This window comes from Ranitomeya variabilis, chromosome 2 (assembly GCF_051348905.1).
Source record: "Ranitomeya variabilis isolate aRanVar5 chromosome 2, aRanVar5.hap1, whole genome shotgun sequence".
Lineage (NCBI taxonomy): Eukaryota > Metazoa > Chordata > Amphibia > Anura > Dendrobatidae > Ranitomeya > Ranitomeya variabilis.
Genome location: NC_135233.1, coordinates 1,051,554,891 through 1,051,582,321, shown reverse-complemented (window position 1 = coordinate 1,051,582,321; position 27,431 = coordinate 1,051,554,891). Strand labels below are relative to the sequence as shown.

Genomic DNA, 27,431 nt, shown 5'->3' with positions numbered 1-27,431 from the left:
ACATCATCTTGGGGGTACATCTTGGTAGCCTTATGTGGGGACAGTCCTTGAAAGGGCAGGAGCGAAACATGGGCACAACAGGGGATATTAGAATCTCCCCCCCTCTCCCCTTTCTAGATTTTTTCTGGTTAACACTGGGCTCCTGCGTATCTGCAACCGGCAGAGAACTACTACAGAAGTGGTGAGACCAAATGATTTATAATTGAGCACTGGTAACCTTATTCAGCACTTGCTCTTTATCGTTTTGGTTTGTTTGTTGTGATTTATCCAGTTTTGTTTTTAATTATAGATTAAAAGTTATGTTTTATTTTATATCGTCTCTCCTTGCTAATTAGTCAGATATTCTTTTGAGATTTATTTTGGGGTGGGTCATATAGACTATTTCGTCAAGAGCCAACACACACAGACGTATCCAGGACATGGGCTACAAGTGTCACATTCCTTTTGTCAGGCCACTCATGACCAATAGACAACGCCAGAAGCGTCTTACCTGGGCCAATGAGAAAAAGAATTGGACTGTTGCTCAGTGGTCCAAGGTGTTGTGTTCAGATGAAGGTACATTTTGCAATTCATTTGGAAATTAAGTCCCAGAGTCTGGAGGAAGAGTGGAGAGGCCACAATCCAAGCTGCTGGAGGTCTAGTGTGAAGTTTCCACAATCAGTGATGGTTTGGGGAGCCATGTCATCTGCTGGTGTAGGTCCACTGTGTTTTATCAAGACCAAAGTCAGTGCAGCCGTCTACCAGGAAATGTCAGAGCACTTCATGCTTCCCTCTGCCGACAAGCTTTCTGGAGATGGAAATTTCATTCTCCAGCCGGACTTGGCACCTGTCCACACTGCTAAAATTACTAATACCTGGTTTACAAACAACAGTATCACTGGGCTTGATTGGCAGCAAACTCGCCTGACCTTAACCCACATAGATACTCTATGGGGTATTGTCAAGAGAAAGATGAGACACCAGACCCAACAATGCAGATGAGCTGAAGGCTGCTATCAAAGCAACCTGGGCTTCCATAACCCCTCAGCAGTGCCACAGGCCAATCGCCTCCATGCCGCATTGATGCAGTAATTGATGCAAAAGGAGTCCTGACCAAGTGTTGCGTGCATTTACTGAACATACATTTCAGTAGGCCAACATTTCGGATTTTAAACTAATTTTTCAAGCTGGTGTTATAAAGTATTCTAATTTATTCAGATAATGACTTTTGTGTTTTCATTGACTTTAACCCCTTCATGACCTTGGGATTTTCCGTTTTTCCGTGTTAGTTTTTCGCTCCCCTCCTTCCCAGTATCATAACTTTTTTATTTTTCAATCAATATGGCCATGTTGGGCTTATTTTTTGCGAAACGAGTTGTACTTGTGAACGACATCATTGGTTTTACCATGTCGTGTACTAGAAAACGGGAAAAAAAGTCCCAAGTGCGGTGAAATTGCAAAAAAAAGTGCAATCACACACTTGTTTTTTGTTAAGCTTTTTTGCTAGGTTCACTAAATGCTAAAACCGACTTGTCATTATGATTCTCCAGGTCATTACGAGTTCATAGACACCAAACATGTCTAGGTTCTCTTTTATCTAAGTGGTGAAAAAAAATTGCAAACTTTCCTAAAAAGAAAAAAAAAAAAATTGCACCATTTTCCGATACCCATACCGTCTCCATTTTTCGTGATCTGGGGTCAAGTGAGGGCTTATTTTTTTGTGTTCCAAGCTGTCATTTTATTGATACCACTTTTGTACAGATATGTTCTTTTGATCGCCCGTTATCGCATTTTAATGCAATGTCGTGGCGACCAAAAAAATGTTAATCTGGCGTATCAAATTTTTTTCTCGCTACGCCATTTCGCGATCAGGTTAATCCTTTTTTTATTGATAGATCGGGCGATTCTGAACGCGGCGAAACCAAATATATGTAGGTTTTATTTTTTTTTTATTATTGTTTTATTTTGAATGGGGGGTGATTTAAACTTTCATATTTTTTTTATTTTTTTCACATTTTTTTTTTTTTTTACTTTTTTACTTTTGCCATGCTTCAATAGCCTCCATGAGAGGCTAGAAGCTGGCACAAGTTGATCAGCTCAGCTACATGGGAGCGATCATAAGATCGCTCCTATGTAGCTGAATTCCTGCATTGCTATGAGTGCCGACCACAGGGTGGCGCTCATAGCAATCCGGCATCAGCAACCATAGAGGTCTCAAGGACCTCTATGGTTACTATGCAGACGCATCGCTGACCCCCGATCATGTGACGATGGCCGGAAGCGCCGGTTAAATGCCGTTGTCAGCGTTTGACAGTGGCATTTAACTAGTTAATAGTGGTGAGTGGATCGCGTTTCCACCCGTCGCTATTGCGGGCACATGTCAGCTGTTCAAAACAGCTGACATATCCCGGCTTTGATGCGGGCTCACCGCCGGAGCCCGCATCAAAGCAGGGGTTCTGACCTCGGACGTACTATCCCGTCCGAGGTCAGAAAGGGGTTAAGCCACAATCATCAACATTAACAGGAATAGACACTTGAAATAGATAACTCTGTTTGTAAAGACTCTACATAATGAGATTCACTTTTTATATTAAAGAACTTAAATATATTTACTTTTTGATGATATTCTAATTTTGTGAGATGCACCTGTATATATATTAATATATGTTTACATACACTACAGTGTGTCCTTATAGTCATGGCGCACTTTTGGTGCCCTTTCTCTGGCCCAATCATATCAGACCTATTCATGAGGAGAGAACAAGAACCAATCAAACAGCACAAACCCCAGTCAGATTAACCCCTGATAAACTGAACTCTGATAATACACTGCAAGGTCTGGCTTATGCCAGCTGTGTGCTTTTCCATGCCAGTCGAGATGTGGACGTTACAGAGGAAAGGTTCAGTGTGTTCTGTGGCTCGCTAAATTCACATCCGTGACCAAAGTGCTACATGAATATCGTCGCCTTTATAACGAAGCGCCACCACATAGGACTAACATTACTTGGTGGGATAAGCAGTTGAAGGAAACCAGCAGTTTGGTGGAAAAACCCCGTTCTGGTAGGCAATCAGTCAGTGACGAGTCTGTAGAGAGGCTGTACGGGATAGCTGCCTAAGGGGCCCTAAAAAAATCCGTGCGTGTTCTCGACAATTACACCTAAGCAAGACTACAGTTCATAAGGTGTTAAAGAAACGTCTCTGTTTCACAGGGTACAAATTGCAGCTGTTGCACACTATCAAACCGGCGGATAGACCCAAACGATGTGCGTTTGCTACAGATATGCTTCATGAGATTGACAATGATGCAAGATTTTTGCAGAAGATTGTGTTTAGCGATGTGGCAACCTTCCATAAAACAGAGAATCGTAGACGTTGTTCACTCTGTTACACCAGACGTCCTTACCAGTGTGTGGCAAGAACTTCACTATCGTTTGGATCTGTGTAGGGCAACAAATGGACCCCACATCGAACTGCACTGAATAGTTATGAAACTGGGAGAGTTTTTCTTTTATTTGGAGCTGATTTCACATCTCTATCGGTTTTTTTTTGTTGCTTTCCAGTGACTGGTCAAAAGTGCACCATGACTTTACGGACACACTGTATATGAAAAGACACACATGCATGTTTTTCCTCAATATCAGAAATGAAATCGGAATAAACCTTTCCCGTTTTAGGTCAATTAGGATTACCATAATTATTAAAATTTGCCAAATGCTAGAATAATGAGAGAATGTTTTGAAGCATTTTTTATTACTTCTTGCAAATTCGAAAGTTTTTCATCATACCGCTGAACCAAAAGTGCAATAAAACGCGATTAAAAAAAAGAATATAAATAATGTTACCGCTGAAAACGTCATCTTGTCCCCAAAAAACAAGCCTCCATACAGCTCCATCGGCAGAAAAATGTTATAGCCCTCAGAATAAAGCAATGCAAAAATAATTATTTTTTCTATAAAATAGTTTTTCTCCTACACCTCATTGGGGGACACAGGACCATGGGTGTTATGTTGCTGCCACTAGGAGAACAATAAGTTAACACAGATTAACTCCTCCCCTGCAGTATACACCCTCTCCTGGTCAATATTCAACCAGTTCTTGCTTAGTGTCTGTAGGAGGCACTGAAACAGACCCAACGTTTATTTTCTTTTCTGTAAATTTTTATTTTTTAATGGAGTGAAGGGGGCGACTGATTCCTTTCAAGGGTCCGCTCTTCCCCAAACCATCAACAGGCGAACACGCGGAGTATACCTCCCTGTACCCTCTCCTGCGACGACTGGGGCACACCTAATCTATGCTTGGGAGATGGTTCCTTTACGGTCCCGATCTTCCCCCTGTAAGATGGCGAGCACATAGAGTTCTGGCTCTTATGTCCCTCTCCTGGGCCCTAACACATCACTAAGGCCCCCACCTGATGGCGTCACTGCAGTCCCCACGAAATCTGTAAGTCCCTTGTGGTGAAGATGGACGGAGGGTGCTCTCCATCCCCCGACCCAGGAAGGATGGATTGAGCTCTCACTCTCGCAGCAAAGGAGGCGCTGCATTCCTGCACTGATTGCTGTGAGTATGTTCCTTCCTCGCACTGCCTGCATCGGAAGGTGCGGTCCTGGCCCCCGGGGACAGGTGCCGCTGGCCAGAAGAAATTTAGTCCCCGGCTTTTCAGCCGGACTAGGGAGCGGTCGGCCCACCGCCAAAGCTCCGCCCACTATCTCGGCGCTTCTCGTTTGGGAACGAGAAGCGCCCTGCAAATCTCGGGGGCCATGTTGATACTCCACGTCTGCGGGGACAGCATCAAACGCTGACCGACTGACAGCTCCGAAGGTGCCGCTAATCTCTTCTGCTGTCCTATTCCTCCCTGGGGGGGACACAGGCACCGGACCGTGGGTAAGCTGTACCAGGAGAGCTTAACCCCTTCTCTGCAAGCACATACCCTGCCTATCTGGCCCTTACCTTTAAAGACACACTATGTCTATCCCCAAAGAGGCCAAAAAGGTTAACAAGCACACAGTGTTTTTTACCTCATGTGCCACTTGTAATACTGCCTTGCCCCGAGCTCACAATACCCCGTTATGTGCGGATTGTGATCCGGCCTGTGTAAAGCCGCCGCCACCAATGCCGCCCCTGACCCTGCGGAGCTTAGTCCCCCTGAGTGGGCTGCTTCCCTGTCACGTTCTATGGCTTCCGTGGCCAGGGCAATAGATTCTCTCTGGGGTCCCTCTTTAAGTAAGAACGCCATTTTGCCTACCGCAGAGGACTCTGGCGACGGTATGGATCCATCCACCAGCAAGGGGCGTACTCGGTCTCTAAGTGCTCAGGGCTCCAGAAAACGGACCCATGTCGTGTCCCCTGAGCACGGCCGTGCTTGTGCTTCAGCTTCTGCTATCTCAAATTCTCGTTCCCCTTCTCCTGAGAACCGTAATGCACATGACTCTGAATCCAAGTCCGATGCATCTTTAGTCCAGGATTCCTCGACTTCTCAAGAGACTCTTGATTCTCTTATTGAGGCGGTCAACAAGGCCCTGAAGGTGGACGTGGAATCCGTATCCACTCAGGAACATGTCATGTCTTTTAAAAAGACAAAACGTGTCCAAAAAGTATTCGTCACTCACTCATCCTGAATTTAGGGACATTGTCCAGAAACACAGGGACCGGCCCGATAAATGTTTGACGGGTCAAAAGTCTATTGAGTCCAAATACCCCTTTGCTCAGGAACTAATGAAGGACTGGCTACAGTCTCCCTCAGTGGACCCTGCCGTATCGCATCTCGCCTCCAAAACGCTCCTTTCTTTGTTTGAAGGTTCTTCAGTCAAAAACCCCTCTGACCGTCAAATTGATTACCTAGCTCGCTCTGTCTTCGAGGCTACAGGAGCGTCACTTTTTCCATCCTTTGCCGCTACTTGGGTGGCTAAGGCTATGGTAGCTTGGACTGAGGTGCTGGCCACAACCATCCATCACAGTAATCTACCTCCAGAGGTGATCAACCTGGCTAACCAGATAGCCCAAGCCGGGAACTTCGTGGTTAACGCCTCAATAGACGCCAAGCCGGGGACTTCGTGGTTAACGCCTCAATAGACGCGTCCAATTGCGCTGTGCAGGCAGCCGCCAATGCAATTTACATCAGAAGAGCCTGTGGCTCAGAGATTGGCGAGAAGATTCTGCTTCCAAAAAATCATTGACATCTCTGCACTACCAAGCTGGTCGCTTATTCGGTGAAAAGTTGGACCAAATGATCTGACGCCACCGGAGGAAAGAGTAAATTTCTTCCTCAACAAAAGCCTACCCGGCCATTTCGGTATCAACAACGAGGTTTCGCAACAATTCCAATTGGTCATTTGCCTCCTCCGGATCAGGATGAGTTTCGTGCGGAGACAAAGGTTCCCAGGTCTCATACAGGCCTAACCGTAGCTGGAAACCCAGACCGAGGCCATCTGGATCCAAGAGATCCAGATCCCTTTGATCTTCCGCTCAATGACTCGTTGCATCATCCGGAGAACATGGACAAAGTAGTCGGCCGTTTACTTTTGTTCCGACAGGCCTGGCACTCGGTCGTCCACAACGAGTGGGTCAGAGAACTGGTGTCCTCCGGATACAAAATAGTTTGACACACACACAGACACACACACGTTTTTTCCCAGTCGTGTCCTCCCACAACAAAGACAATGGCTTTTCTCCAGGCCATAAGGGCACTACAAGGGGACAGAGTCATCATTCCCGTACCCCTAGACCAAAGGTTCAAGGAGTTTTACTCAAACCTATTCGTGGTCCCAAAGAAGGATGGATCACTCCGATACTGGACCTAAAGCTTCTGAACCATTTTGTCATAATTTGACGCTTCAGAATTGAGTCCCTCCGATCTGTCGTCGCATCCATGGAAAAGGGAGAATTCCTATCATCCATAGACATCAAGGATGCCTACCTCCACATCCAAATTTTTCATCCTCATCAACAGTTCCTTCGCTTTTCCTGAGGAACACTTCCAGTTTGTGGCCTTACCCTTCGGCCTCGCCACTGCTCCCCGAGTTTTCACCAAGGTCATGGCAGCCGTCATGGCTATCCTTCATGATCGGGGAGTGGTGGTACTTCCGTACCTGGACGACCTGCTGATAAAAGGCCCGTCATATCCAGCCTGTGAGGAGTCCTTCGACATCACAGTGGATACTCTTTCTCACCTGGGTTGGAAGATAAACTCCGAAAAACCTTCCCCGGTCCCAGCTCAGCAGATTTCTTTCCTGGGAAAGACCCTGGACACTTCCCGCGGCTTGGTTATTCTCCCCCCCAGAAAAGGCCTTGGCCTTGCAGCAGGGAGCACAGAGTCTCTCCCGCCCAGTCTCTCACTCCATTCGTTTCAGCATGCGCATTCTCGGGAAAATGGTAGCAGCCATGGAAGCTGTTCCGTTCGTGCAGTTCCACCTCCGTCCCTTACAACACGTGCTGCTGTCGGCATGGAACAGGAACCCGTCTGCTTTCGACCGTCGTTTCCGTCTGTCTTGGCAGGTCAGGCAGACCCTCAGGTGGTGGACGCTGAAGTCCTCCCTGAACCAGGGGAAGTCGTTTCTCCCACTGCGCTGGCTGGTGGTGACTACCGATGCCAGCCTTTTGGGCTGGGGTGCAGTCTTCAGTCATCACACAGCTCAGGGGTGGTGGTCCACTCGAGTCGCGTCTCCCCATCAATATCCTGGAAATACGAGCAATCAGACTAGGTTTGATCAGTTTTCACCACCTCGTTGCGGGTCACCCCATCCGAATCCAGTCCAACAATGCCACAGCGGTGGCGTACATCAATCGTCAAGGGGGAACCCCGCAGCAAGACGGCCATGCTCGAAGTGACCCACATCCTCCGCTGGGCCGAGCGCTACCATTCGCCCATGTCGGCGATCCACATACCAGGTGTGGAGAATTGGGCGGCGGACTTCCTCAGTCGCCAGGGTCTCGCCTCGGGCGAGTGGTCCCTCCACGCAGATGTTTTTCAGCAGATTTGTCATCGCTGGGGCACCCCGGATGTGGACCTCATGGCCTCCAGGCTAAACAACAAGGTCCCCCAGTTCATTGCCCGATCACTCGATCCACGCGCCTTCGGAGCAGATGCCTTGGTCCTACCGTGGCATCAATTCCGCCTTCTGTACATTTTTCTCCTCTTCCCCTGCTACCGAGGGTCATCAAGAAGATCAGGGCAGAGGCGGTACCAGTGATCCTAGTTGCGCCGGACTGGCCGCGCCGGGCATGGTACGCGGAACTGGTTCAGCTGGTCGCCGAAGTCCCCTGGTGGCTCCCAGATCGCATGAATCATCTCTCACAGGGCCCGATTTACCTCCAGAACTCCGGGGCCCTGTCATTGACGGCGTGGCCGTTGAATCCTGGATTCTGGCCCAAGCCGGATTCTCCACTGAGGTGTCCTCCACCATGATTAGTCCTAGGAAGCCCGTATCCATGCGCCTTTATCACCGTACTTGGTGAATCTTCTTCGCATGGTGCAACGCCCATGGACGATCTCTGGTATTTTCCATTCCTTCTATATTGGAATTTCTCCAATCAGGGCTAGAGTCTGGTCTCGCACTTGGCTCACTCAAAGGACAAGTGTCAGCACCGTCAGTCCTATTCCAACAAAGGATTGCCACCAGATTACCGGTTAAGACGTTCATTCAGGGAGTTTCCCATGTGGCGCCTCCCTATAAAATGCCATTGGATCCATGGGATCCATGGGATCTTAATTTGGTCCTTGGAGCTCCTCAGGAGGCTCCTTTCTAGCCACTGCAAGACGTCTCTCTGACCTTCCTTTCCTGGAAGGTAGTTTTTCTAGTGGCTATTACGTCAATCGGGCGAGTTTTGGGGTTGGCCGTTCTCTCCCGGATAAGGCAATCTTGAGCACTTCTCCCTCCTTTTTACCCAAAGTCGTTTCTTCCTTCCACCTCAATGAGGAGATTATTCTGCCTTCGTTCTGTCCGACACCGGTCCATCGCATTGAGAAAGCTATGCACGCTCTGGATGTGGTCAGGGCCCTTCGACGGTATATCTCAGGGACGGCTCCCTTCCGCAAGTCAGATGTCCTATTCGTCCTTCCAGAGGGACAAAGGAAGGGCTTACCCGCTTCCAAGGCTACGCTAGCCAAATGGATTCAATCGGCTATTCAGGAATCCTATCATGTCAGGGGTGCTCCTATCCCAGCAGGGATTAAGGCCCATTCTACTCGGTCAGTGGGCGCCTCTTGGGCCATTCGGCACCAGGCGTCAGCACAACAGGTCTGCAAAGCTGCGACTTGGTCTAGCTTGCATACTTTTATAAAACACTACCACATCCATTCTCTATCCTCTGTAGACGCTGCCCTTGGCAGGTGCATTTTATAACCAATGTTGGCGGGCACCACTACTGGGGATCACCTATTGCATGCTGGAGATAATGAGCACAACAAACTAAGAAAAGATAGCATGCATTTCACAGGGATCACCACACAAAAATATCAGAAAAAATAGTATGTTTTATTTGGTCATAATTCAAACACTGCAAAAAGATTAAAAACATTTAAAATTGCAAACAAACAAATACACAGACCCACAATAGGGTCATACCCTTGTCACACCACAAACAAAAATCAATATCTATGATACTAGTAATCACTCAAAAGTAGCCACAAAGAGAAAAAGGAATCATCCTGTCAGTATTGTATAATAAGCACATACATAGAGGAAGCCCTTACTCGTGGGCTAGAAAGTGCATAGATAAATGCTCCAAAAAGATAATAAACTAAAGGCTGAGTCACACATAACGATATCGTTAACGATATCGTTACAACGTCACGCTTTTGGTGACGTAGCAACGATCCCGCTAACGATCTCGTTATGTGTGACAGCGACCAACGATCAGGCCCCTGCTGGGAGGTCGTTGGGGAGTGATCAGGACCATTTTTTGGTCGCTGATCACCAGCTGTCATCGCTGGATCAGCATGTGTGACGCCGATCCAGCGATGTGTTCACTTGTAACCAGGGTAAATATCGGGTTACTAAGCGCAGGGCCGTGCTTAGTAACCCGATATTTACCCTGGTTACCATTGTAAAAGTTAAAAAAACAAAAAAAAAACACTACATACTCACATTCTGATGGCACGCTGCTGCCGAGAGCTTCCCTGCACTGACTGTGTCAGCGCCAGTCGTAAAGCAGAGCACAGCGGTGACGTCACCGCAGTTACTGCCGGCGCTGACACATTCAGTGCAGGGAAGCTCTCGGCAGCAGCGCGCCATCAGAATGTGAGTATGTAGTGGTTTTTTTTTTACTTTTACAATGGTAACCAGGGTAAATATCGGGTTACTAAGCGCGGCCCTGCACTTAGTAACCCGATGTTTACCCTGGTTACCCGGGTGCTGCAGGGGGACTTCGGCATCGTTGAAGACAGTTTCAACGATGCCGAAGTCGTTCCCCTGATCGTTGGTTGCTGGAGAGAGCTGTCTGTGACAGCTCCCCAGCGACCACACAATGACTTACCAACGATCACGGCCAGGTCGTATCGCTGATCGTGATCGTTGGTAAGTCGTTTAGTGTGACTAAGGCTTAAGATTATCGTTCATAAGGTCCATATAAAGTGCTTATCTAAAAGGAGATAGACAAATGGAGACATAGTCCTGCTCCTGGGGCATATAGGAAAAATTGATTGTCCTTTAAAGAATGATACTGAACACTTAGCCACAATAGTAGAATAATTCCCTCAAATGGGGAGACAAAAGAAGGCAGGCTCAGTCTGCAGTCGGCAGTACCTTAGCTGTAAGCCTCTGGTAGATGGGGTATTAGCAGCTATGTTGCTCCCCACCCAGGGACTGCTTTAGGACGTCCCATGGTCCTGTGTCCCCAATGAGGCGTAGGAGAAAAAGGGATTTTTGTGTACTCACCGTAAAATCCTTTTCTCCTAGCCAATCATTGGGGGACACCGCACCCACCCTGTTGGCCTATTGGGCTTGTTATTTCTTTGGTTTTGACATAGTTTTATTGTCTTTCGTTTAATACTCCTACTGCTTTTCTACCAAACTGGTTGAATATTGACCAGTGAGAGGGTGTATACTGCAGGGGAGGAGTTAATCTTTCTGTGTTAACTTAGTGTCCTCCTTGTGGCAGCAGCATAACACCCATGATTCTGTGTCCCCCAATGATTTCCTTGGAGAAAAGGATTTTACAGTGAGTAAACAAAAATCCCTGTTTATGTAAAAGTGCCAAAACACAAAAAAATATATGTAATTGTGGTATCGCTGTAATCGTACTGCCCTGAAGAATAAAACTGCCTTATCAATTTTTCCACACGTGGAACGATATTAAAAAAAAATAACCCAAAAAGCAATTCCTGAATTGCTGGGTTTTGTTCATTCTGCCTCCCAAAAACCAGAATAGAATGTGATCAAAAATGTCATGTGCCAATAACAACTCGTCCTGCAAAAATCAAGCCCTCGCATGATTGTCTGTCGAAATATGAAAAAATTATAGCTCTCAAAATATGGAGATGCAAAAACTAGTTTTCAGAATAAAAAAGCGTCTTTAAGTATGACAGCAGCCAAACATAGAGACCCGATATAAATCTGGTATCGCTGTAATCGCACCAACCCGAAGAATAAAGTCACGTAATTACTTACACCGCACAACAAATGGTGTAAAAATAAATAAAACCAATTCTTCACCTACTGTTGATTTGTTCATTTTGCGTCCCAAATATCGCAGTAAGACTCCACGCACATTTATCCTGCGCTGAGTGCTTACTCCTGGGTTTCCATGTAAATCTCTGAAATACATGATTCCCTATAATGAGGCAGATGGAGGCACTGTGGGCTCCATAAGGCCTATGATCCGGTGGTGTCCGTCTTTTAGGATTGCATAAAAGTGCTGTCGGCCTCCGTTTTGTGCACTTCTGAAAAGGACACCACTGAGCAGAGGCCAGAGGGAGTCAAGATTAACTCTGCTGCCTCATTATAGTAAATGGATCTCTCGGTGGTTTCATCTGTCACGTTACTCAGAGATGTAGATGGAAACCCCAAAATAAGTGCTCAGTGTAGAGTGCCGGATAAGCGTGATCCCAAATGTTATCTAAAATGTTTCCAATAAAAGCTTCAACTTGGTCCACAAAAAGCAAGTCCTCACTCGGGTCCGTCATCTGTTAATGGAAATATATCGGGCTTCCACGTTACTGACCGTAAAAAGGCTCTGGAAAAGCGAAATAGCTCTTCACCCTCCCAAAGAAATTAATAAAATGCTCTCAAATCCAAATGTCCCCCTCCATTCTGAGCCCTAGTGTACCGAAACCGCATATAGCGCCCTCATGTTTGGCATTTCTGTAGTGATGAGAGCCCGCCTAATTTGCAGGTGCGTGTCTCCAGAAGCTTGAGCTGGGCATATTGTACTGGTCACTACAACGTACTGGTCACTACAACGTACTGATCACTACAACGTACTGATCACTACAATGGCAGTTTTGAATTTACACTCTCAACATCCACTGCTGCTTGTTTCTGGAAAACACCCATTGAGTCAACATCATCACTACACCTGTAGATAAATTCTCAAAGAGGTATAATTTCCAAAATGGGGTCACTTGAGTGAGTATTCTGCTTTTCTGGTCACTACAACGTACTGATCACTACAACGTACTGATCACTACAATGGCAGTTTTGAATTTACACTCTCAACATCCACTGCTGCTTGTTTCTGGAAAACACCCATTGAGTCAACATCATCACTACACCTGTAGATAAATTCTCAAAGAGGTATAATTTCCAAAATGGGGTCACTTGAGTGAGTATTCTGCTTTTCTAGCCCTTAGGGGCTCTATATATGGAGTCTGCAAACTATTCTGGGAAAAGCTGCGCTCCAGGAGGCAAATAGCGCTCTGTGCCTCCTAAGTCTTGCCGTGTGGCTAAGCAGTACTGTACATCAACATATGGGTATTTCTACATTCAACAGAAGGTGTAAGACACATTTTGGTGCCATTATTACCCATTTCCCAGTATGAAAATGTAAAACTTCGGGCTAACACACAATCTTGATGGTAAAAATGTAAATAATTTTTTCTTCACTGCCCAATGGTATAAAATCTGTGGCACACCTGTGGTATCCATATAATTACTGCACCCCTAGATGAATTCATTGAGAGGTTTAGTTTGTAAAATGGGGTCACTTATGGGGGGGTTCTGCTGTTCTGGCTCCTCAGGGCTCGGCCAATGTAACATGGCACCCTAAAACAAGTGCAGCAAAATCTGCACTGTAACATGGCATTTCTTCCCTTCTGAGCTTTGCACTGTGTCTCAAAAGTAGTTTTCGACCACATATTGGGTATCTGCGCATTCAGAACACTTCACAATATTGGGAACGGTGCTTTACCATTCTCCTCATCAGCGGGGTTTGTCCCTGCACATGTTGACTTTGTCAGTGATAATTTGAGTGTGCGAACGTCTAAGGACAAACCCCGTTTACCCATTGGTAAAGCTCAGTTATAGGTTCATTTTCAGGAGGAATGATAGATGAATGGCCCAATTCAGAGACTTAAGAAAAGATGCTCCAGAAGTGCTTTTTATGGGGAATATACTGTACAGAATTTGTTTTTTCTATCGTTTTTTGTGCAATTACAGGAGAGTGAAGTGCAGGAAAACAAAAAGAGAATTGAACATGTGAAAGAGAAAATGGCGAAGGCTAAGCTTGATATGGAGGAGTATAAATCTCATTACTCTGAGTCTGAGCGCAAGTATGAAGACATTAAGGCCAAGATCAGCTCGGTGTCTGAGGTCGCTGAACCAGTGAAGGTGCGTCAGACATCTTCCATGTAAATATCATCTTCAGAGAGAAAGAGGACTTGAACTCTTTTGCCAATTATTGGCATTAACACTCCTAAACGTCAGTATAGCCACATGAGCCAGGATAAAAGCCAAACCAGGCACTCCATTTGCAGATATGTGTTTCCGTGTGTTTGCCCCTCATCAGTAAAAAGTAGGAGATCTAATTTGGCTGACTTTTCATGTAAGGGCAAACCTTTCTCATTGTAGAGACTGCCAAGCCAGCGTAAGGAGACTTATAGGCCATGCAATTCTCTTGCAATTAGAACTGTGGCTGTTGAAGGACTCCATTAGCTCTGAACCCACAATGAAGTTATGTTGCAAAAATAATTTGGACAAAAGCCTGCTGTCCGATCATTTATAATAGTAGGCTATCCTATTGCCCGTACACTGTATACTTACAAAGACCTATACAAAGTAGCCTTTCACCATCAACCTGGCAGCAGCGCATCTCCAGGGAATAGAAAAGGTTTCAGCATTGTAGTTCAACATGCCAAATCCTTCTCTCCCCATCATCATCTGTTTGGTGGTAGTGGAGAAATCCACATACACACTACACATACGCACTAGATGGTTGGCCATGGGAGCCTCGTAGGAGGTGAGCCCACAAGTTAAATAAATTAAAAGCCATTCCTTTCTCATTTTTCAGGAAGATCTTCACAAAGTAGACCAGGAAGTAGAGAACTCTAAGCGCCATAAGAAGCATTATGAGGACAAGAAGAAGGAGCATCTAAATAGTATTAAGAAGGAAAAAAGTGAACTGAATGCTAAAGAAAAAGACCTGGAGGTAAAGAGGTAGCCCAAAAATATCACAGGACCAGCAGTGCTTAGCATAAGGGCAGCACTATCACTCAATGTGTTCTGAATAAGACTGATTAAAGAGAATCTGTCAGCAGGTTTTTGCTATTTAATCTGAGAGCAGCATAATATAGGGCAAGAGAGCCTGATTCCAAGGATATTTCTCTTATTAGGCTGTTAAAGTTTCAATGCAATCAGTGTTATATCAGCAGGTGATTATCACTAGAGGACTAGTTTTCAGGTGCAGGCCAGTCAGGCTAAACTGTGTAACCCCGCCTCCACCACTGATTGGGAGCTTGCTGAAGGTGTGCACAAGAAGGTGCCAATCAGGGGTGTGGGCGGAGTTATACAGAGCTCCGTATTCTGACTACTGCTACATCTACGCAGAGAAAACGAGGATTCTATCAAAACTGCAGCAAATAGCCCAATATATGACACCTCCCTGTAATCAGGGGTGGATTAAGGGTAGCCAGGGCCCCGGGCTGTTTAGACACTGTGGGCCCCCCGGTCATGTGACGGGGTCATCATATACCTGAACCAGATAATTCCAGAAAAATAGTTGCTGTGTGAAACTATAACCTGTCAAACATCCATTGATCTAGTCAATTTACCCTTCAGTTAGGAAGAAAATAAAAACAAACAAAAAAAAAAAATACTATCACCATAAGTGCCAGTATTCACAGGAGATCTGTACTTAGTATGCAGTGTCTGTGTAGAGGTTATACAGTGATCACTGGTGACATTATACACAGGACCTCTGTATATAGTATTCAGTGTATAGTGTCAGTGTATAGGTAACACTGACTCACCAGTGACGTCTCTAGGTGAAGTCCTTCATCTTTCATCCAGCACAGACCTCCATCACTTCTTCCAGCCAGGACTTGTCTCTGCAGGAAATAAGTTATCTCGAGCTCCGCTTGCAGAACACATTACTTAATTTTTCCCAACTTCTACATTACACCACATGAAGAAAAAGAGGCAACATAGTATCACTCTACACAGTAACAGGACCGCCCCCCCATTTAAAACAGTGTCCTCAAAAAAGAAAATAAATACATCACTGCAGTAATAATATCCCTTAATTAGCCCCTATGGTAATAATAATATCCCCCATCCTGGCCCCGTGTATCTCATTCCTGGCTCCAGCCATATGTTCTCCCATCCTGCCCTCATGAGTATCCATCCTGCCCCATATTGATCTCCCCATCCTGCCCCATCATTCTCCATCGTATCCATCCTGCCCCATTATCCTGCACGATCTGTCTCCAATCCTGCCCCCATGTCTTTCATTCTGCCCCGTGTCTACAATCATGCCCCGTATCTACATTCTGCCCATGTCCCCAGTCCTGCCCCATCTGTCTCCAGTCCTGCCCCATCTGTCTCCAGCTTCTCTGCCCCCAGTATGTCCAGCATCTCTGCCCCCAGTGTGTCCAGCATCTCTGCCCCCAGTGTGTCCAGCATCTCTGCCCCCAGTGTGTCCAGCATCTCTGCCCCCAGTGTGTCCAGCATCTCTGCCCCCAGTGTGTCCAGCATCTCTGCCCCCAGTGTGTCCAGCATCTCTGCCCCCAGTGTGTCCAGCATCTCTGCCCCCAGTGTGTCCAGCATCTCTGCCCCCAAGTGTCCAGCATCCTGGCCCGGGCCCCCCCGGATTGCCATTCGCAATAAAAAAATTAAAAAAAATAGTTCTCCTCACCTGTCCGGGCTCCTTCGGCGAAGCAGCTCCCTCCAGCAGTGCGCACTCGCCAGCGTCTGACAATGACGTCAGACGCCGGCGACGTGCGCGCTCCGGCTGATGTAAGCTGCCAGCCTCCGATTGGCTGGCGGCTGTTAACTATTGACGTTCGGGCACGCTCCCGCACATCAATAGCTTTTAACTGTCGCTGCGCCGGTAGGGACCCTGTGAGCAGATGAGACGGGGCCCGATGCGGGCCCCCTCTGCCCACCGGGCCCATACGCCAGTCAGGGCAGTAATGTCCTGATGGCGGCGGGCTATCTGAGCGGTAGCCCAGGGCCCCGCCCCACACCACTGGGCCCTGGGCTACCGCCCAGATTGACCCTATTATATTCCGCCCCTGCCTGGAATCACTGTCTGCCCCTGCATCATGTTGCACTCAGATTCCACAGCAAAATCCTGCTGACCGATTCCCTTCGAGACATATGGCATGAGGTCTGTCTGTTCTCCATTGGTTTACCAATGCACTAAAAGCAAACCAGTTGGAAAATTACATTTACTCACTTATGTAGCATCATCATATTTCACAGCGCTCTACAGACATCATCATCATCATTACTGTCCCCATTGGGGCTTACAATATATATCCCTATCAGTATGCCTGGAAGTTGGGGTGCCCGGAGGAAACCCACACAGACACGTGGAGGACCTACAAACCACCTGCAGATATTGTCAGTGGTTTTATATTTGCTGGAGCATCTCCAAACCAAAAGCTTCGAAAGTGGTTGATTGAGGCTAGCATTCCTTTATTTTGTTCTGTATGAATGTTTGTTTTTTTTTTCTTTAAATTAAGTTTTATTTCTTGTTTAAATCTGAACAGGACAAAATTTCTAAAGCACAGCAGATTTTTCCTGAGAGGATTGAAGTTTCCCGCACAGCTAGGAGTTTGGACGCTGAAATTAGCCACCTGCGAGAAAAAATCAAATCTGAAAATGATCTTCACGGGAACAGAGACGAAATAATAAAGTAGGTTCATGACATTGTTCATATCTGGTAGAGATGAGCGATTGGGTTCACACGGTGTCCGGTCCTTCCCTGCGGCTGGTCTTCACTTCTGTGACCAGCATCATGGGCACCGGTTGCACTTACTTAAGCCCAGCAATGTCGCTAGGTCTCGTGCATTGTTGTGGAGTCTAGTAAGCGCCAGAGGCGCCAAGGATTTGGAAGTGAAGAACGGCTGCCATGGAGGACCGGGGGACACCGAAGTGGTGGGAATCGAATTGCTCATGTCTGTCTGGTTTTCCATATCAAATATAGAAGGCTGTGTGCACAAGGCACTGGACGCATTCATCATAATATCGCTGTTACACATGGATGTTGGTATTTGCAACCCAAATTTTGATTTCAGAACCAAAGCCCACATTTATCTTTTTTTCTCTCGAGCTTCAGGCACGAAATGTTTAAGTAGAGACTCCAAAGCAGCGAGGGCTGAGCTAGAAATGATGAAAATTAGGGGTTATTATTTTAAGTTTGGGGGTAACTGATAGGTGTCGGGGTCTAATACACACTTATGCGAAACGTACTTAAGACACCCAGGAGATTCTAAAATTGATGCGTGTGTGTTTGGAGGGTGTGTACTTTTTAGAGAGGAGAGCTTTTTTTTTTTTTTTTTGCTTTTATTATTTTTTTTTACTTTGGGCCATGCCATACATGTTAGCAGGATATACAAGATCTGTGTGGTCTCTGCTGCCTCCCTGTACAGATGATTGATAACATGATATATGAACAGTCCATCATTGATTTATTTATTTTTTTATACACAAATGTACAGCGACGGTTCAGATGTTAAGGCCTCTGAAGGGCTCACTAGCAACATACAGATGCACAAGTGACGGCTTCTGCATTAAAGAGGTTGAGAGATAAATCTGTCTCCATAACTGGGGTCTCCTGCTCGTGCATTCTTCCTGTCGTCCATTGGATCTCTAAATTCTTTGAAATAGGTGCTCAGAAGGCGGCGTGACAGACGACCGTTGTTCAGAATGTGGCGTGACAGATGACCGTTGTTCAGAAGGTGGCGCAGCAGATGACCGTTGCTCAGAAGGCAGCGCAGCAGATGACTGTGATTCAGAAGGCGGCGCAGCAGACGACCGTTGCTCAGAAGGCGGCGCAGCAGATGACTGTGGTTCAGAATGCGGCGCAGCAGATGACCATTGTTCAGAATGCGGTGCAGCAGATAATCGTTGCTCAGAAGGCGGCGCAGCAGATGACCGTTGCTCAGAATGCGGCGCAGCAGACGACCGTTGCTCAGAATGCGGCGCAGCAGACGACCATTTCTCAGAAGGCGGTGCAGCAGACGACCGTTGCTCAGAATGCGGCGCAGCAGATGACCATTTCTCAGAAGGCGGCGCAGCAGACGACCATTTCTCAGAAGGCGGCGCAGCAGACGACTGTTGCTCAGAATGCGGCTCAGCAGATGACTATTGGTCAGAAGGCGGCGCAGCAGATGACTGTTGCTCAGAAGGCGGCGCTGCAGGTGTCCGGAGCTCAAAAGGCGGCGTGGGAAACAATCCCTTTAATAGATTTATGGCTCATGTACTGTGCCATTAGCCTGTTGATTTGGAGAGATAGGTGGGAAGAGGTTGGCGTCAGATTTGACTGCTAATCAATTGCTATTTTCTTTTCTTTTTTTTTTTTTTTCTTCCAGAGATTACCATACTGCAAAAGAGAACTATCAGGATATGGAAAGTAAACTAAAGAATCTGAAAGTGTTTGTGAGATTGTTAGACGATATCATGACCCAGCGATACAAGACTTACCAGCAGTTTCGCAGGTAGGTCCATCTGGTCATATCGTGCAGTTACTTCATTACTGTGAAGTTGGGACATACCGAGCCCCAGGTCTCCGCTGATGTCCCTGCTCTCCTCTTAGGGGGTGTTTTTCATTGCACGTGTGATTATTTTATTTTTGCATTGGATTGCTTACGGTTTGGGGGGTTTTTTTGTACATTTTCTCTGTGCTGTCTGACTTGTGCAGAGGTTTCCAGCTTACAGTCCACGATCATGAACCCGGGAAATGAACTGTTCTGTAGTAAAGTGCACAATGTCGGCTTGTCACTGGCACAATTAATATCCGCGCTGTGACGGCTTCATCTGTATGCACATACTATTGTTCCCCTCTTCCGATGACATTTCTTCAGTCACGGTATAATATTCATTTCATTGATGTGACCGATATCGTCTCCACCAAGAGAACGTTGGATATCATCACTTAACCTTGGATTTTTCTCAGTCATTATTAATAACTCGTTCTCTTTGCCAGCACAATAAAGTGAATTTCAGGTTCACGGGGGGTGTTCCGAATTTGGCAAACAAATCCTGTGTGTAATGAGAAGTTATAACAATTTTTTTTTTATGTTACATCTTTCATGTGTTACTGTAGGTTTTCATGGCCTCTGTATTTCTGACACACCGAGATCACAGCAGATTTTTTTTTTTTGTGTGGTAAAGCATTTCCCTGCCTGTTTTTAAACAATGGTTTACTTCAAAGAAAGATTTAGCTGCGATCCTTTCTTTATACTCTTTTTCATCCCCTCCCCACCACCCAGGAGCTGTGGCATGATCAGACCATGTTCCTGTACGGTCAGACACAGCCATTACACAGTGCACAGCAGGGGCACATTTATGAGATTATCTCAGGACAGGAATATTTAAAAAAACAAAAAAAAAAACATTCAATTGTGGAAATTATTATTATTCCAAGATGTATTGATTAAAATCAATTTTAAAATTAACTCCTTTAAATCTGTAAGTGCTAAATACTTGGGTCCTAATCGGCTCCCAGGACAAGTGGCAAGTGAGACATATCGATCATACTGTGATTGAACATGTCAGTATATGTAGGGCAGCTCTGTGGTTAGTATTTTCTGGGGTCCTGGGTTCCAATTCCATCCCAGACAACATCAGCAAGGAGATTGTATGTTCTCGCCGTGTTTGCAGGGGTTTCATCCAAGGTCTCTGATTTCCTCCCGAATAAAGTCCAAATATATACTGATAATTCAGATTATGAGCCCCAACGGGGACAGTGATGATGTCTGTAAGGCTCTTCGGAATAAATTATACTAGAGGAATATATTCTCCCTGTAATTGTGGGGCTCTCTGCTGCAAATCAGAGTAAGCAGAAAGTTGGCTACAAGTAAGACAGAACAGATGAAATATTCCGGCAGGAGCCCCAGTGTCCGCCTGGTGTGGTCTCCATATTAAGCTCCCCAGGTGGCAACATAAAATGAAACGCTCATACTTGCCACCCGGACCAGCATCGTTCCTCTGATGTCAGTGCGGAGTCCCACCCGATTGTCACATGGTGCAAACAACGTCCAGTGACAGCTGCAGCTGCGGATTGGCTGCAGACTGTCAGGTGAGGTTAAAGGGGGTAGTCCAATAAACAACCCCACTTTAAGAATCTTTTCATAGAACAGTGTATTGGTTTTGTTTTGTTTTTTTTCCTCATCTCCTATTCTTCTGGGAAATGTGTGTCTCTGTATATATAAATTGACAGCTGATATCATTCTCCCAGCGTTGGGGTGGTCACTACATACAGTACTACTGACTATGGGGACCCACCATATTTAAAAGGGAAATAACATCAAGTTGTCAGTTTATTCATAAGTTTACAGTAGGAATATCAGAGGAATGTATAGCACAGATACTCTGGATTTTTCAACGGTGCTTACAAGCTCTTTAATTTTCTTCCTGGAAATCGGTGTGTGAGATAGGCAAGTTAGGTTATGAGTAGTGATGAGCCAACGTGTTCAGATGAGGTGTTATTCGAGCATGCTCGGGTGCTAACAGAGTGACTTCGGTGTGCTCGAGAAAAATATGTTCGAGTCCCCACGGCTGCATGTCTCGCGGCTGTTCAGTAGCCACAACACATGCAAGGATTGCCTGTTTGATAGGCAATCCCTACATCCCTACATGTGTTGCAGCTGTGTATCAGCCGCAAGACATCCAGGTGCGGGGACACGAACATACCTGTTCGTTAGCACCTGAGCACCGAACATGTTAGCACTCTGTTAGCACCCGAGCATGCTCACTAGTCATGAGCCTCTCAGGGGCATGCTCTGTCATAGAGAGCAGATAAGCTCTTGGCAGAGTAAGCACTCCTGGAGAGAGTCGGAGAGTCCTCCAGCAGAGAGTTGGGCGACAGACGATCTACCGTTCAGCCGACAGCTATATGATGTACAGTTATTGCCAAAAGTGTTGGCATCCTTGAAATTGTTCCAGGCAATGAAGTATTTCTCCCAGAGAATTATTGCAGTTATACACATGTTTATTTCCTTGTGTGTAATGGAACAACACTAAAAAAGGAGGCAAATTGGACATAATCACACACAACCCCAAAAATGGGCCAGACAAAATTGTTGGCACCCTCAACTTAATATTTGGGTGCACACAGCTTGGAATAAATAACTGAAAATCAATCGTTTCCTATAACCATCAACAAGCTTCTTCTTTTGGAGCACTCTTATTTTGCAAACAGGTCAGCAATTTTAAGATGTCACTACAACAGGTGTTCAATGGGATTTAGATCCGGACTCATTGACCTCTTCAGAACTCTCCAGCGCCTTGTTTCCATCCATTTCTGGGTGCTTCTTGAAGTATGTTTAGGGTCATTGTCCTGCTGCAAGACCCATTACCTAGGACTACGGCTGCTAGCCAGCCTGAGTACATGTTGGGATTGCCTGGTTGCTAGGGAATCCCCACATGTATTCAAGCTGTCTAGCAGCCGTAAATCATGCAGCTGCGTCAGCAAAAACTAAATCTACGAGTGCTAACAAATACTCGGAGACCACCCGAGCGTGCTCGGGGAAAACCTGAGCAACGAGTATACTCGCACATCACTACCTAGTATGCAACTTTTCCACCTTTCTAACACTGGGCACTACATTGCGACCCAAAATCTGTTGGTAATCTTCAGATTTTATAATGCTTTGCACACAATTAAGGCAGCCATTGCCAGAAACAGCAAAACAACCCCAAGACATTTTTTTTAACCTCCATCATATTTGACTGTAGGTACTCTATTATTTTCTTTATAGATCTCATCCCATTTTCGGTAAACCGTATAATGATGTTGTTTTACCAAAAGCTCTGTCTTGTTTTCATCTGTCCAAAAGATGCTTTCCCAGAAAGATGTTGGCTTTCTCACATAGATTTTGGCAGACTGCAGTCTAGCTTTTTTATTTCTCTGTCAATAGCAGGGTCCTGCTGGGTCACCTGCCATAGCGTTTAATTTCATTCCAAAGTTGATGGATAGTTTGCGCTGATACTGATGCACCCTGGGCCTGCAGAACTGCATGAATTTCTTTGGAACTTGATTGGGGCTACTTATCCACTTTCCGGACTAGCCTGCATTGTAACTTTTCGTCAATTTTTATCTACTGTCCATGTCCAGAGAGATTGGCTACAGTGCCATGGATTGTAAATTTCTTGATTATGTTGCTCACCATGGACAAAGGAACATCAAAATCTCTGGAGATGGACTTGTAACCTTGAGATTGTTGATACTGTTCAGCAATTTTGGTTCTCAGATCCTCACACAGTTCTTTTCTCCTCTGTTTGATCTCCTTGCTTAGTGTGGCACACACAGTACAAAGACGGAGTCAGATTCTCACATTTTTTCTGGTTTCAGGTGTGATTTTCATATTGCCCACACCTGTTACTCGCCACAGGTGAGTTTGAACGATTATCACATGCTTAAAACAAGGTTGTTGACGCATTATTTTGAAAAGGTGCCAGTTATTTTGTCCTTCCCATTTTTGGGGTTTTGTGTGAAATTATGTCCAGTTTGCATTTCTTTTTCTTTTTTTGTGTTCCAATAAACACACAGAAAACAAACTTGTATAACAAAACATGTGTAGTTGCAATACTTTTCTGGATCATTTTAAAGGGTGCCAACACTTTCGGCCATGACTGTATATGGGGGTAGGGGGTGGGCTTTATTCTCAAGTTTCATCAGCCATTCATTATGCAGTGTGTGCTTCAGTACAGAATAGCGACCATTGCTCGATCACTAGGAATATTCACTCCCCCTCTGCTCCTTCCTTTGCAGGTACCTTACTTTACGATGCAAGTTTTACTTTGATTCCTTGCTGTCTCAGAGAGCTTATTCTGGGAAAATCGCCTTTGACCACAAGAATGAAACTCTCGCCATAACTGTAAGTTGATAATAAAAAAAAGAGAAAAAAATTTCTACCTCCTGGGAAAGATAATTGTCCGCCCTTGCCTTAGGTAAAGCATACATATGAGGTGAGACATCATTCTTCTAGTCACCCTGTGATATTCCTCCACAGGTCCAGCCCGGAGAAGGAAACAAGGCGGCTCTGTCTGACATGAGGTCTCTGTCCGGGGGAGAGCGATCGTTTTCTACCGTCTGCTTTGTGCTCTCTCTCTGGTCAATCGCAGAATCTCCCTTCAGATGTCTGGATGAATTTGACGTCTATATGGTAATGTATATTCTGATCTATAATAGTGTAGCTATAGGCCACATCCAGGCCTGTGTAGGCTCCGAATGGCTGCATTTTGCGGCACGTGGTTAGTGGATACAGATCTCTAAACCCCACCAATATATTGCAGGAATGTTAAGGCCGCCATACACATCAGAAGAAAATCGGTAATCGCTGATTAACTGATGTGTCTTTTGGGGGTCTCCCGATTCTCCCCTGACAGGTGAGAGAGAACGTTAGACAGCAGTTAGAATTTCTATGCTGGATCCTTTTGTTTTCGGGTAGTTTTCCCCCTCTCTCGTGTATGGGGATGTCAGGAGAGATGGATGCCTGCCATGCACTCGTCCTTACTGATACGGCTACGGGATGTTGGCAACACCGATCACCACCCAGTATGGAAGTGTGCGGCGCAAGAACAACCCTTCATACTTTGTGAAGGGGGAGCTGAGGTTGCAGGAGTTAGGAAACATGATGACCACCCACACTCCTTTACCACTATGTACATGTGTAGGGTTGCTCCAGTGCCGCTCACTTCCATCTCGTATATATATATATATATGATGTATATATATTTTTTTTGTAGACATATATTCACGAATATATATATATATATATATATATATATATATATATATATATATATATATATATATATATATATATATATATATATATAAAATCAGAAAGCCCTGGGATTCACATATCATTCCCTTATGTATTAAACCAATTGATGACCCCCCGACTAACCCCCGATAAGTATGGATGCAAAGTTTGTTCTTTGTCATTACTGATTGAGCAGATCCATCTGGTAGGGGGGCACTGCTCCTTCATAAAAGTATGCGAATAGCCCTCTCCCAGAAGGAAGAAAACTCCCTTGTTGTCCCCTGTCCGTACAGAGCAGGTTTCTTGGTGGTCTGAGGTGCCATGATGGAAGATGCCGATTCTCCTTGTAGACCTCTTTCTCCTTGATGTCTCTATATCTCACTTCTGATGTATCTTCTGCTCCGTCTTGTAGGATATGGTGAATAGGAGGATATCCATGGATATGATGCTTACTATGGCGGATTCCCAGAGGTTTCGACAGTTTATTTTATTAACACCACAACACATGAGGTAATAAATTAAATTTATCAAATCTGCTTAGAGCCATGTAATAAAAAAAAAAGGAATGTAGTAAAGGTGTCTGGTCACATGCCCGAGGACAGTCGTTTGGCATCACTGCTATTGCATTGACCTGGAGAAAACTTCATATGACAGTGGTTATGGAAAAGTAAAAAAAAGTTACGGATAAAAAACAAAAATGAAAATTTTCGATAGTGGAAAGGTGATGAGGATTAGTGATGAGTGAACGTGCTCGGATAAGGTGTCATCTGATGTTTTTATATTTTAATACCTTAACCCCTTCCTGACCTCAGACGGGATAGTACGTCCGAGGTCAGCTCCCCTGCTTTGATGCAGGGCTCCGCGGTGAGCCCGCATCAAAGCCGGGACATGTCAGCTGTTTTGAACAGCTGACATGTGCCCGCAATAGGCGCGGGCAGAATCGCGATCTGCCCGCACCTATTAACTAGTTAAATGCCGCTGTCAAACGCAGACAGCGGCATTTAACTACCGCATCCGGCCGGGCGGCCGGATATGACGTCATCGCCGACCCCCGTCACATGATCGGGGGTCGGCGATGCTTCTGAATGGTAACCATAGAGGTCCTTGAGACCTCTATGGTTACAGATCGCCGGCAGCTGTGAGCGCCACCCTGTGGTTGGCGCTCACAGCACACCTGCAATTCTGCTGTGTAGCAGCGATCTTATGATCGCTGCTACACAGCAGAGCCGATCGGGTTGTGCCTGCTTCTAGCCTCCCATGGAGGCTATTGAAGCATGGCAAAAGTGAAAAAAAAATGTGAAAAAAATAAAAAAAACATAAGTTTAAATCACCCCCCTTTCGCCCCAATCAAAATAAATCAATAAAAAAAAAATCAAACATACACATATTTGGTATCGCCGCGTTCAGAATCGCCCGATCTATCAATTAAAAAAAAGCATTAACCTGATCGCTAAACAGCGTAACGAGAAAAAAAATCGAAACGCCAGAATTACGTTTTTTTGGTCGCCGCGACATTGCATTAAAATGTAATAACGGGCGATCAGAAGAAGAACGTATCTGCACCGAAATGGTATCATTAAAAACGCCAGCTCGGCACGCAAAAAATAAGCCCTCACCTGACCCCAGATCACAAAAAATGTAGACGCTACGGGTATCGGAAAATGGCGCAATTTTTTTTTTTTATTTTTTTTTTTTTAGCAAAGTTTGGAATTTTTTTCACCACTTAGGTAAAAAATAACCTAGTCATGTTAGGTGTCTATGAACTCGTAATGACCTGGAGAATCATAGTGGCAGGTCAGTTTTAGCATTTAGTGAACCTAGGAAAATAGACAAGCAAAAAACCAGTGTGGGATTGCACTTTTTTTGCAATTTCACCGCACTTGGAATTTTTTTCCCGTTTTCTAGTACACGACATGGTAAAACCAATGATGTCGTTCAAAAGTACAACTCGTCCCGCAAAAAATAAGCCCTCACATGGCCAAATTGACGGAAAAATAAAAAAGTTATGGCTCTGGGAAGGAGGGGAGTGAAAAACGGAAAAGCGGAAAATCCCACGGTCATGAAGGGGTTAATGTAATATTGTGTATTTTTGTTTTCTTTTGCAGCTCTCTTCCTTCTAGTAATATTATTCGAATTCTCCGTATGCAAGATCCCGAAAGAGGACAAACCACACTGCCCTTCCAGCCGGTGAACCAAGAGGAGGAGGAAAACAGTTGATTTTGACCCCCTCTTATAACCTAGAATTTCCTTCCCTGAGTGTTAAGGATTAGTGGGCCATTTGGTTGCCGCTTTATATATACGTATATAGATATATATATTTTATGTTGCTGCATCTACCGGATTGAGATGTGATTTATTTTCAAATGTCTACAAACAGAAACCTTTCTAATATTCTATTTCTATATATTTCCCATATTTTTGTAAGTGTGCAATCTTTTTATATATTGTCTATCCTTTAGTGTTGGTCACCCGGATGGGTTTCTTTTTAAAAAGGTAAAAACTTGGTAAAGAACTTTAAATTGCTAATTATTTTTTTTAGTAAAAAATTTTTTGTTTTAAAACCTTGTCCTTGCAAATCTGTTTGTAGAATTTTGTTTTACCAGAGTTGGTAAGTAAGAATGAAGCCTACTTTTATAAAGTAGAAGGCTATTATTGCTATTGTGTTTGAAGGGGTATTCCTGTTTCAGTAAATAAAGGCTATTTATTGTATTTTTTAAAACTTCTACACCTTTTTAATATACTTTATGCATCAAATCCTCAAGAATTGTGCGGTCATTGAATAGAAACATATGAATTACTGTATTTTTCGGACTATAAGACGCACCTGATTATAAGACGCACCCAGGTGGAAAATAGGGAAAAAAATATTTGAAGCAAAAAAGGTGGTAAAATATTTAATAACATAAACATACTATTATATGTGTTGTTATTATATATAATAGTATGTTATTATGTTGGAAGCTGCGGGACCAGTGTGGTGTCTGTGAAGTATTATATGAAGACGCTGGAGGGTAAGTATAAGAATGGGGGCACAGGGCTTATATTTAAAGCACCACTCCAGCACTGAAAAATAACACTAAAGTGCTGC

At 45.0% G+C, this 27,431-nt stretch overlaps 1 protein-coding gene across 2 annotated transcripts in view; it reads left to right on the top strand.

Annotated features, from left to right (window-relative positions):
• The window catches only part of SMC6 (structural maintenance of chromosomes 6), a 120,382-nt gene extending 93,330 nt beyond the window's left edge, over window positions 1-27,052 (top strand). For both annotated transcript variants that reach the window (XM_077291470.1, XM_077291469.1), the window contains exons 20-27: window positions 13,569-13,739; window positions 14,419-14,556; window positions 17,120-17,265; window positions 18,944-19,069; window positions 23,347-23,452; window positions 23,588-23,740; window positions 24,756-24,853; window positions 26,449-27,052. In XM_077291470.1, the coding sequence (XP_077147585.1) occupies window positions 13,569-13,739; window positions 14,419-14,556; window positions 17,120-17,265; window positions 18,944-19,069; window positions 23,347-23,452; window positions 23,588-23,740; window positions 24,756-24,853; window positions 26,449-26,560 (1,050 nt within the window). In that variant the 3' untranslated portion in view covers window positions 26,561-27,052. The remainder of the gene's footprint in view (window positions 1-13,568; window positions 13,740-14,418; window positions 14,557-17,119; window positions 17,266-18,943; window positions 19,070-23,346; window positions 23,453-23,587; window positions 23,741-24,755; window positions 24,854-26,448) is intronic.
• Window positions 27,053-27,431: the final 379 nt, after the last annotated feature.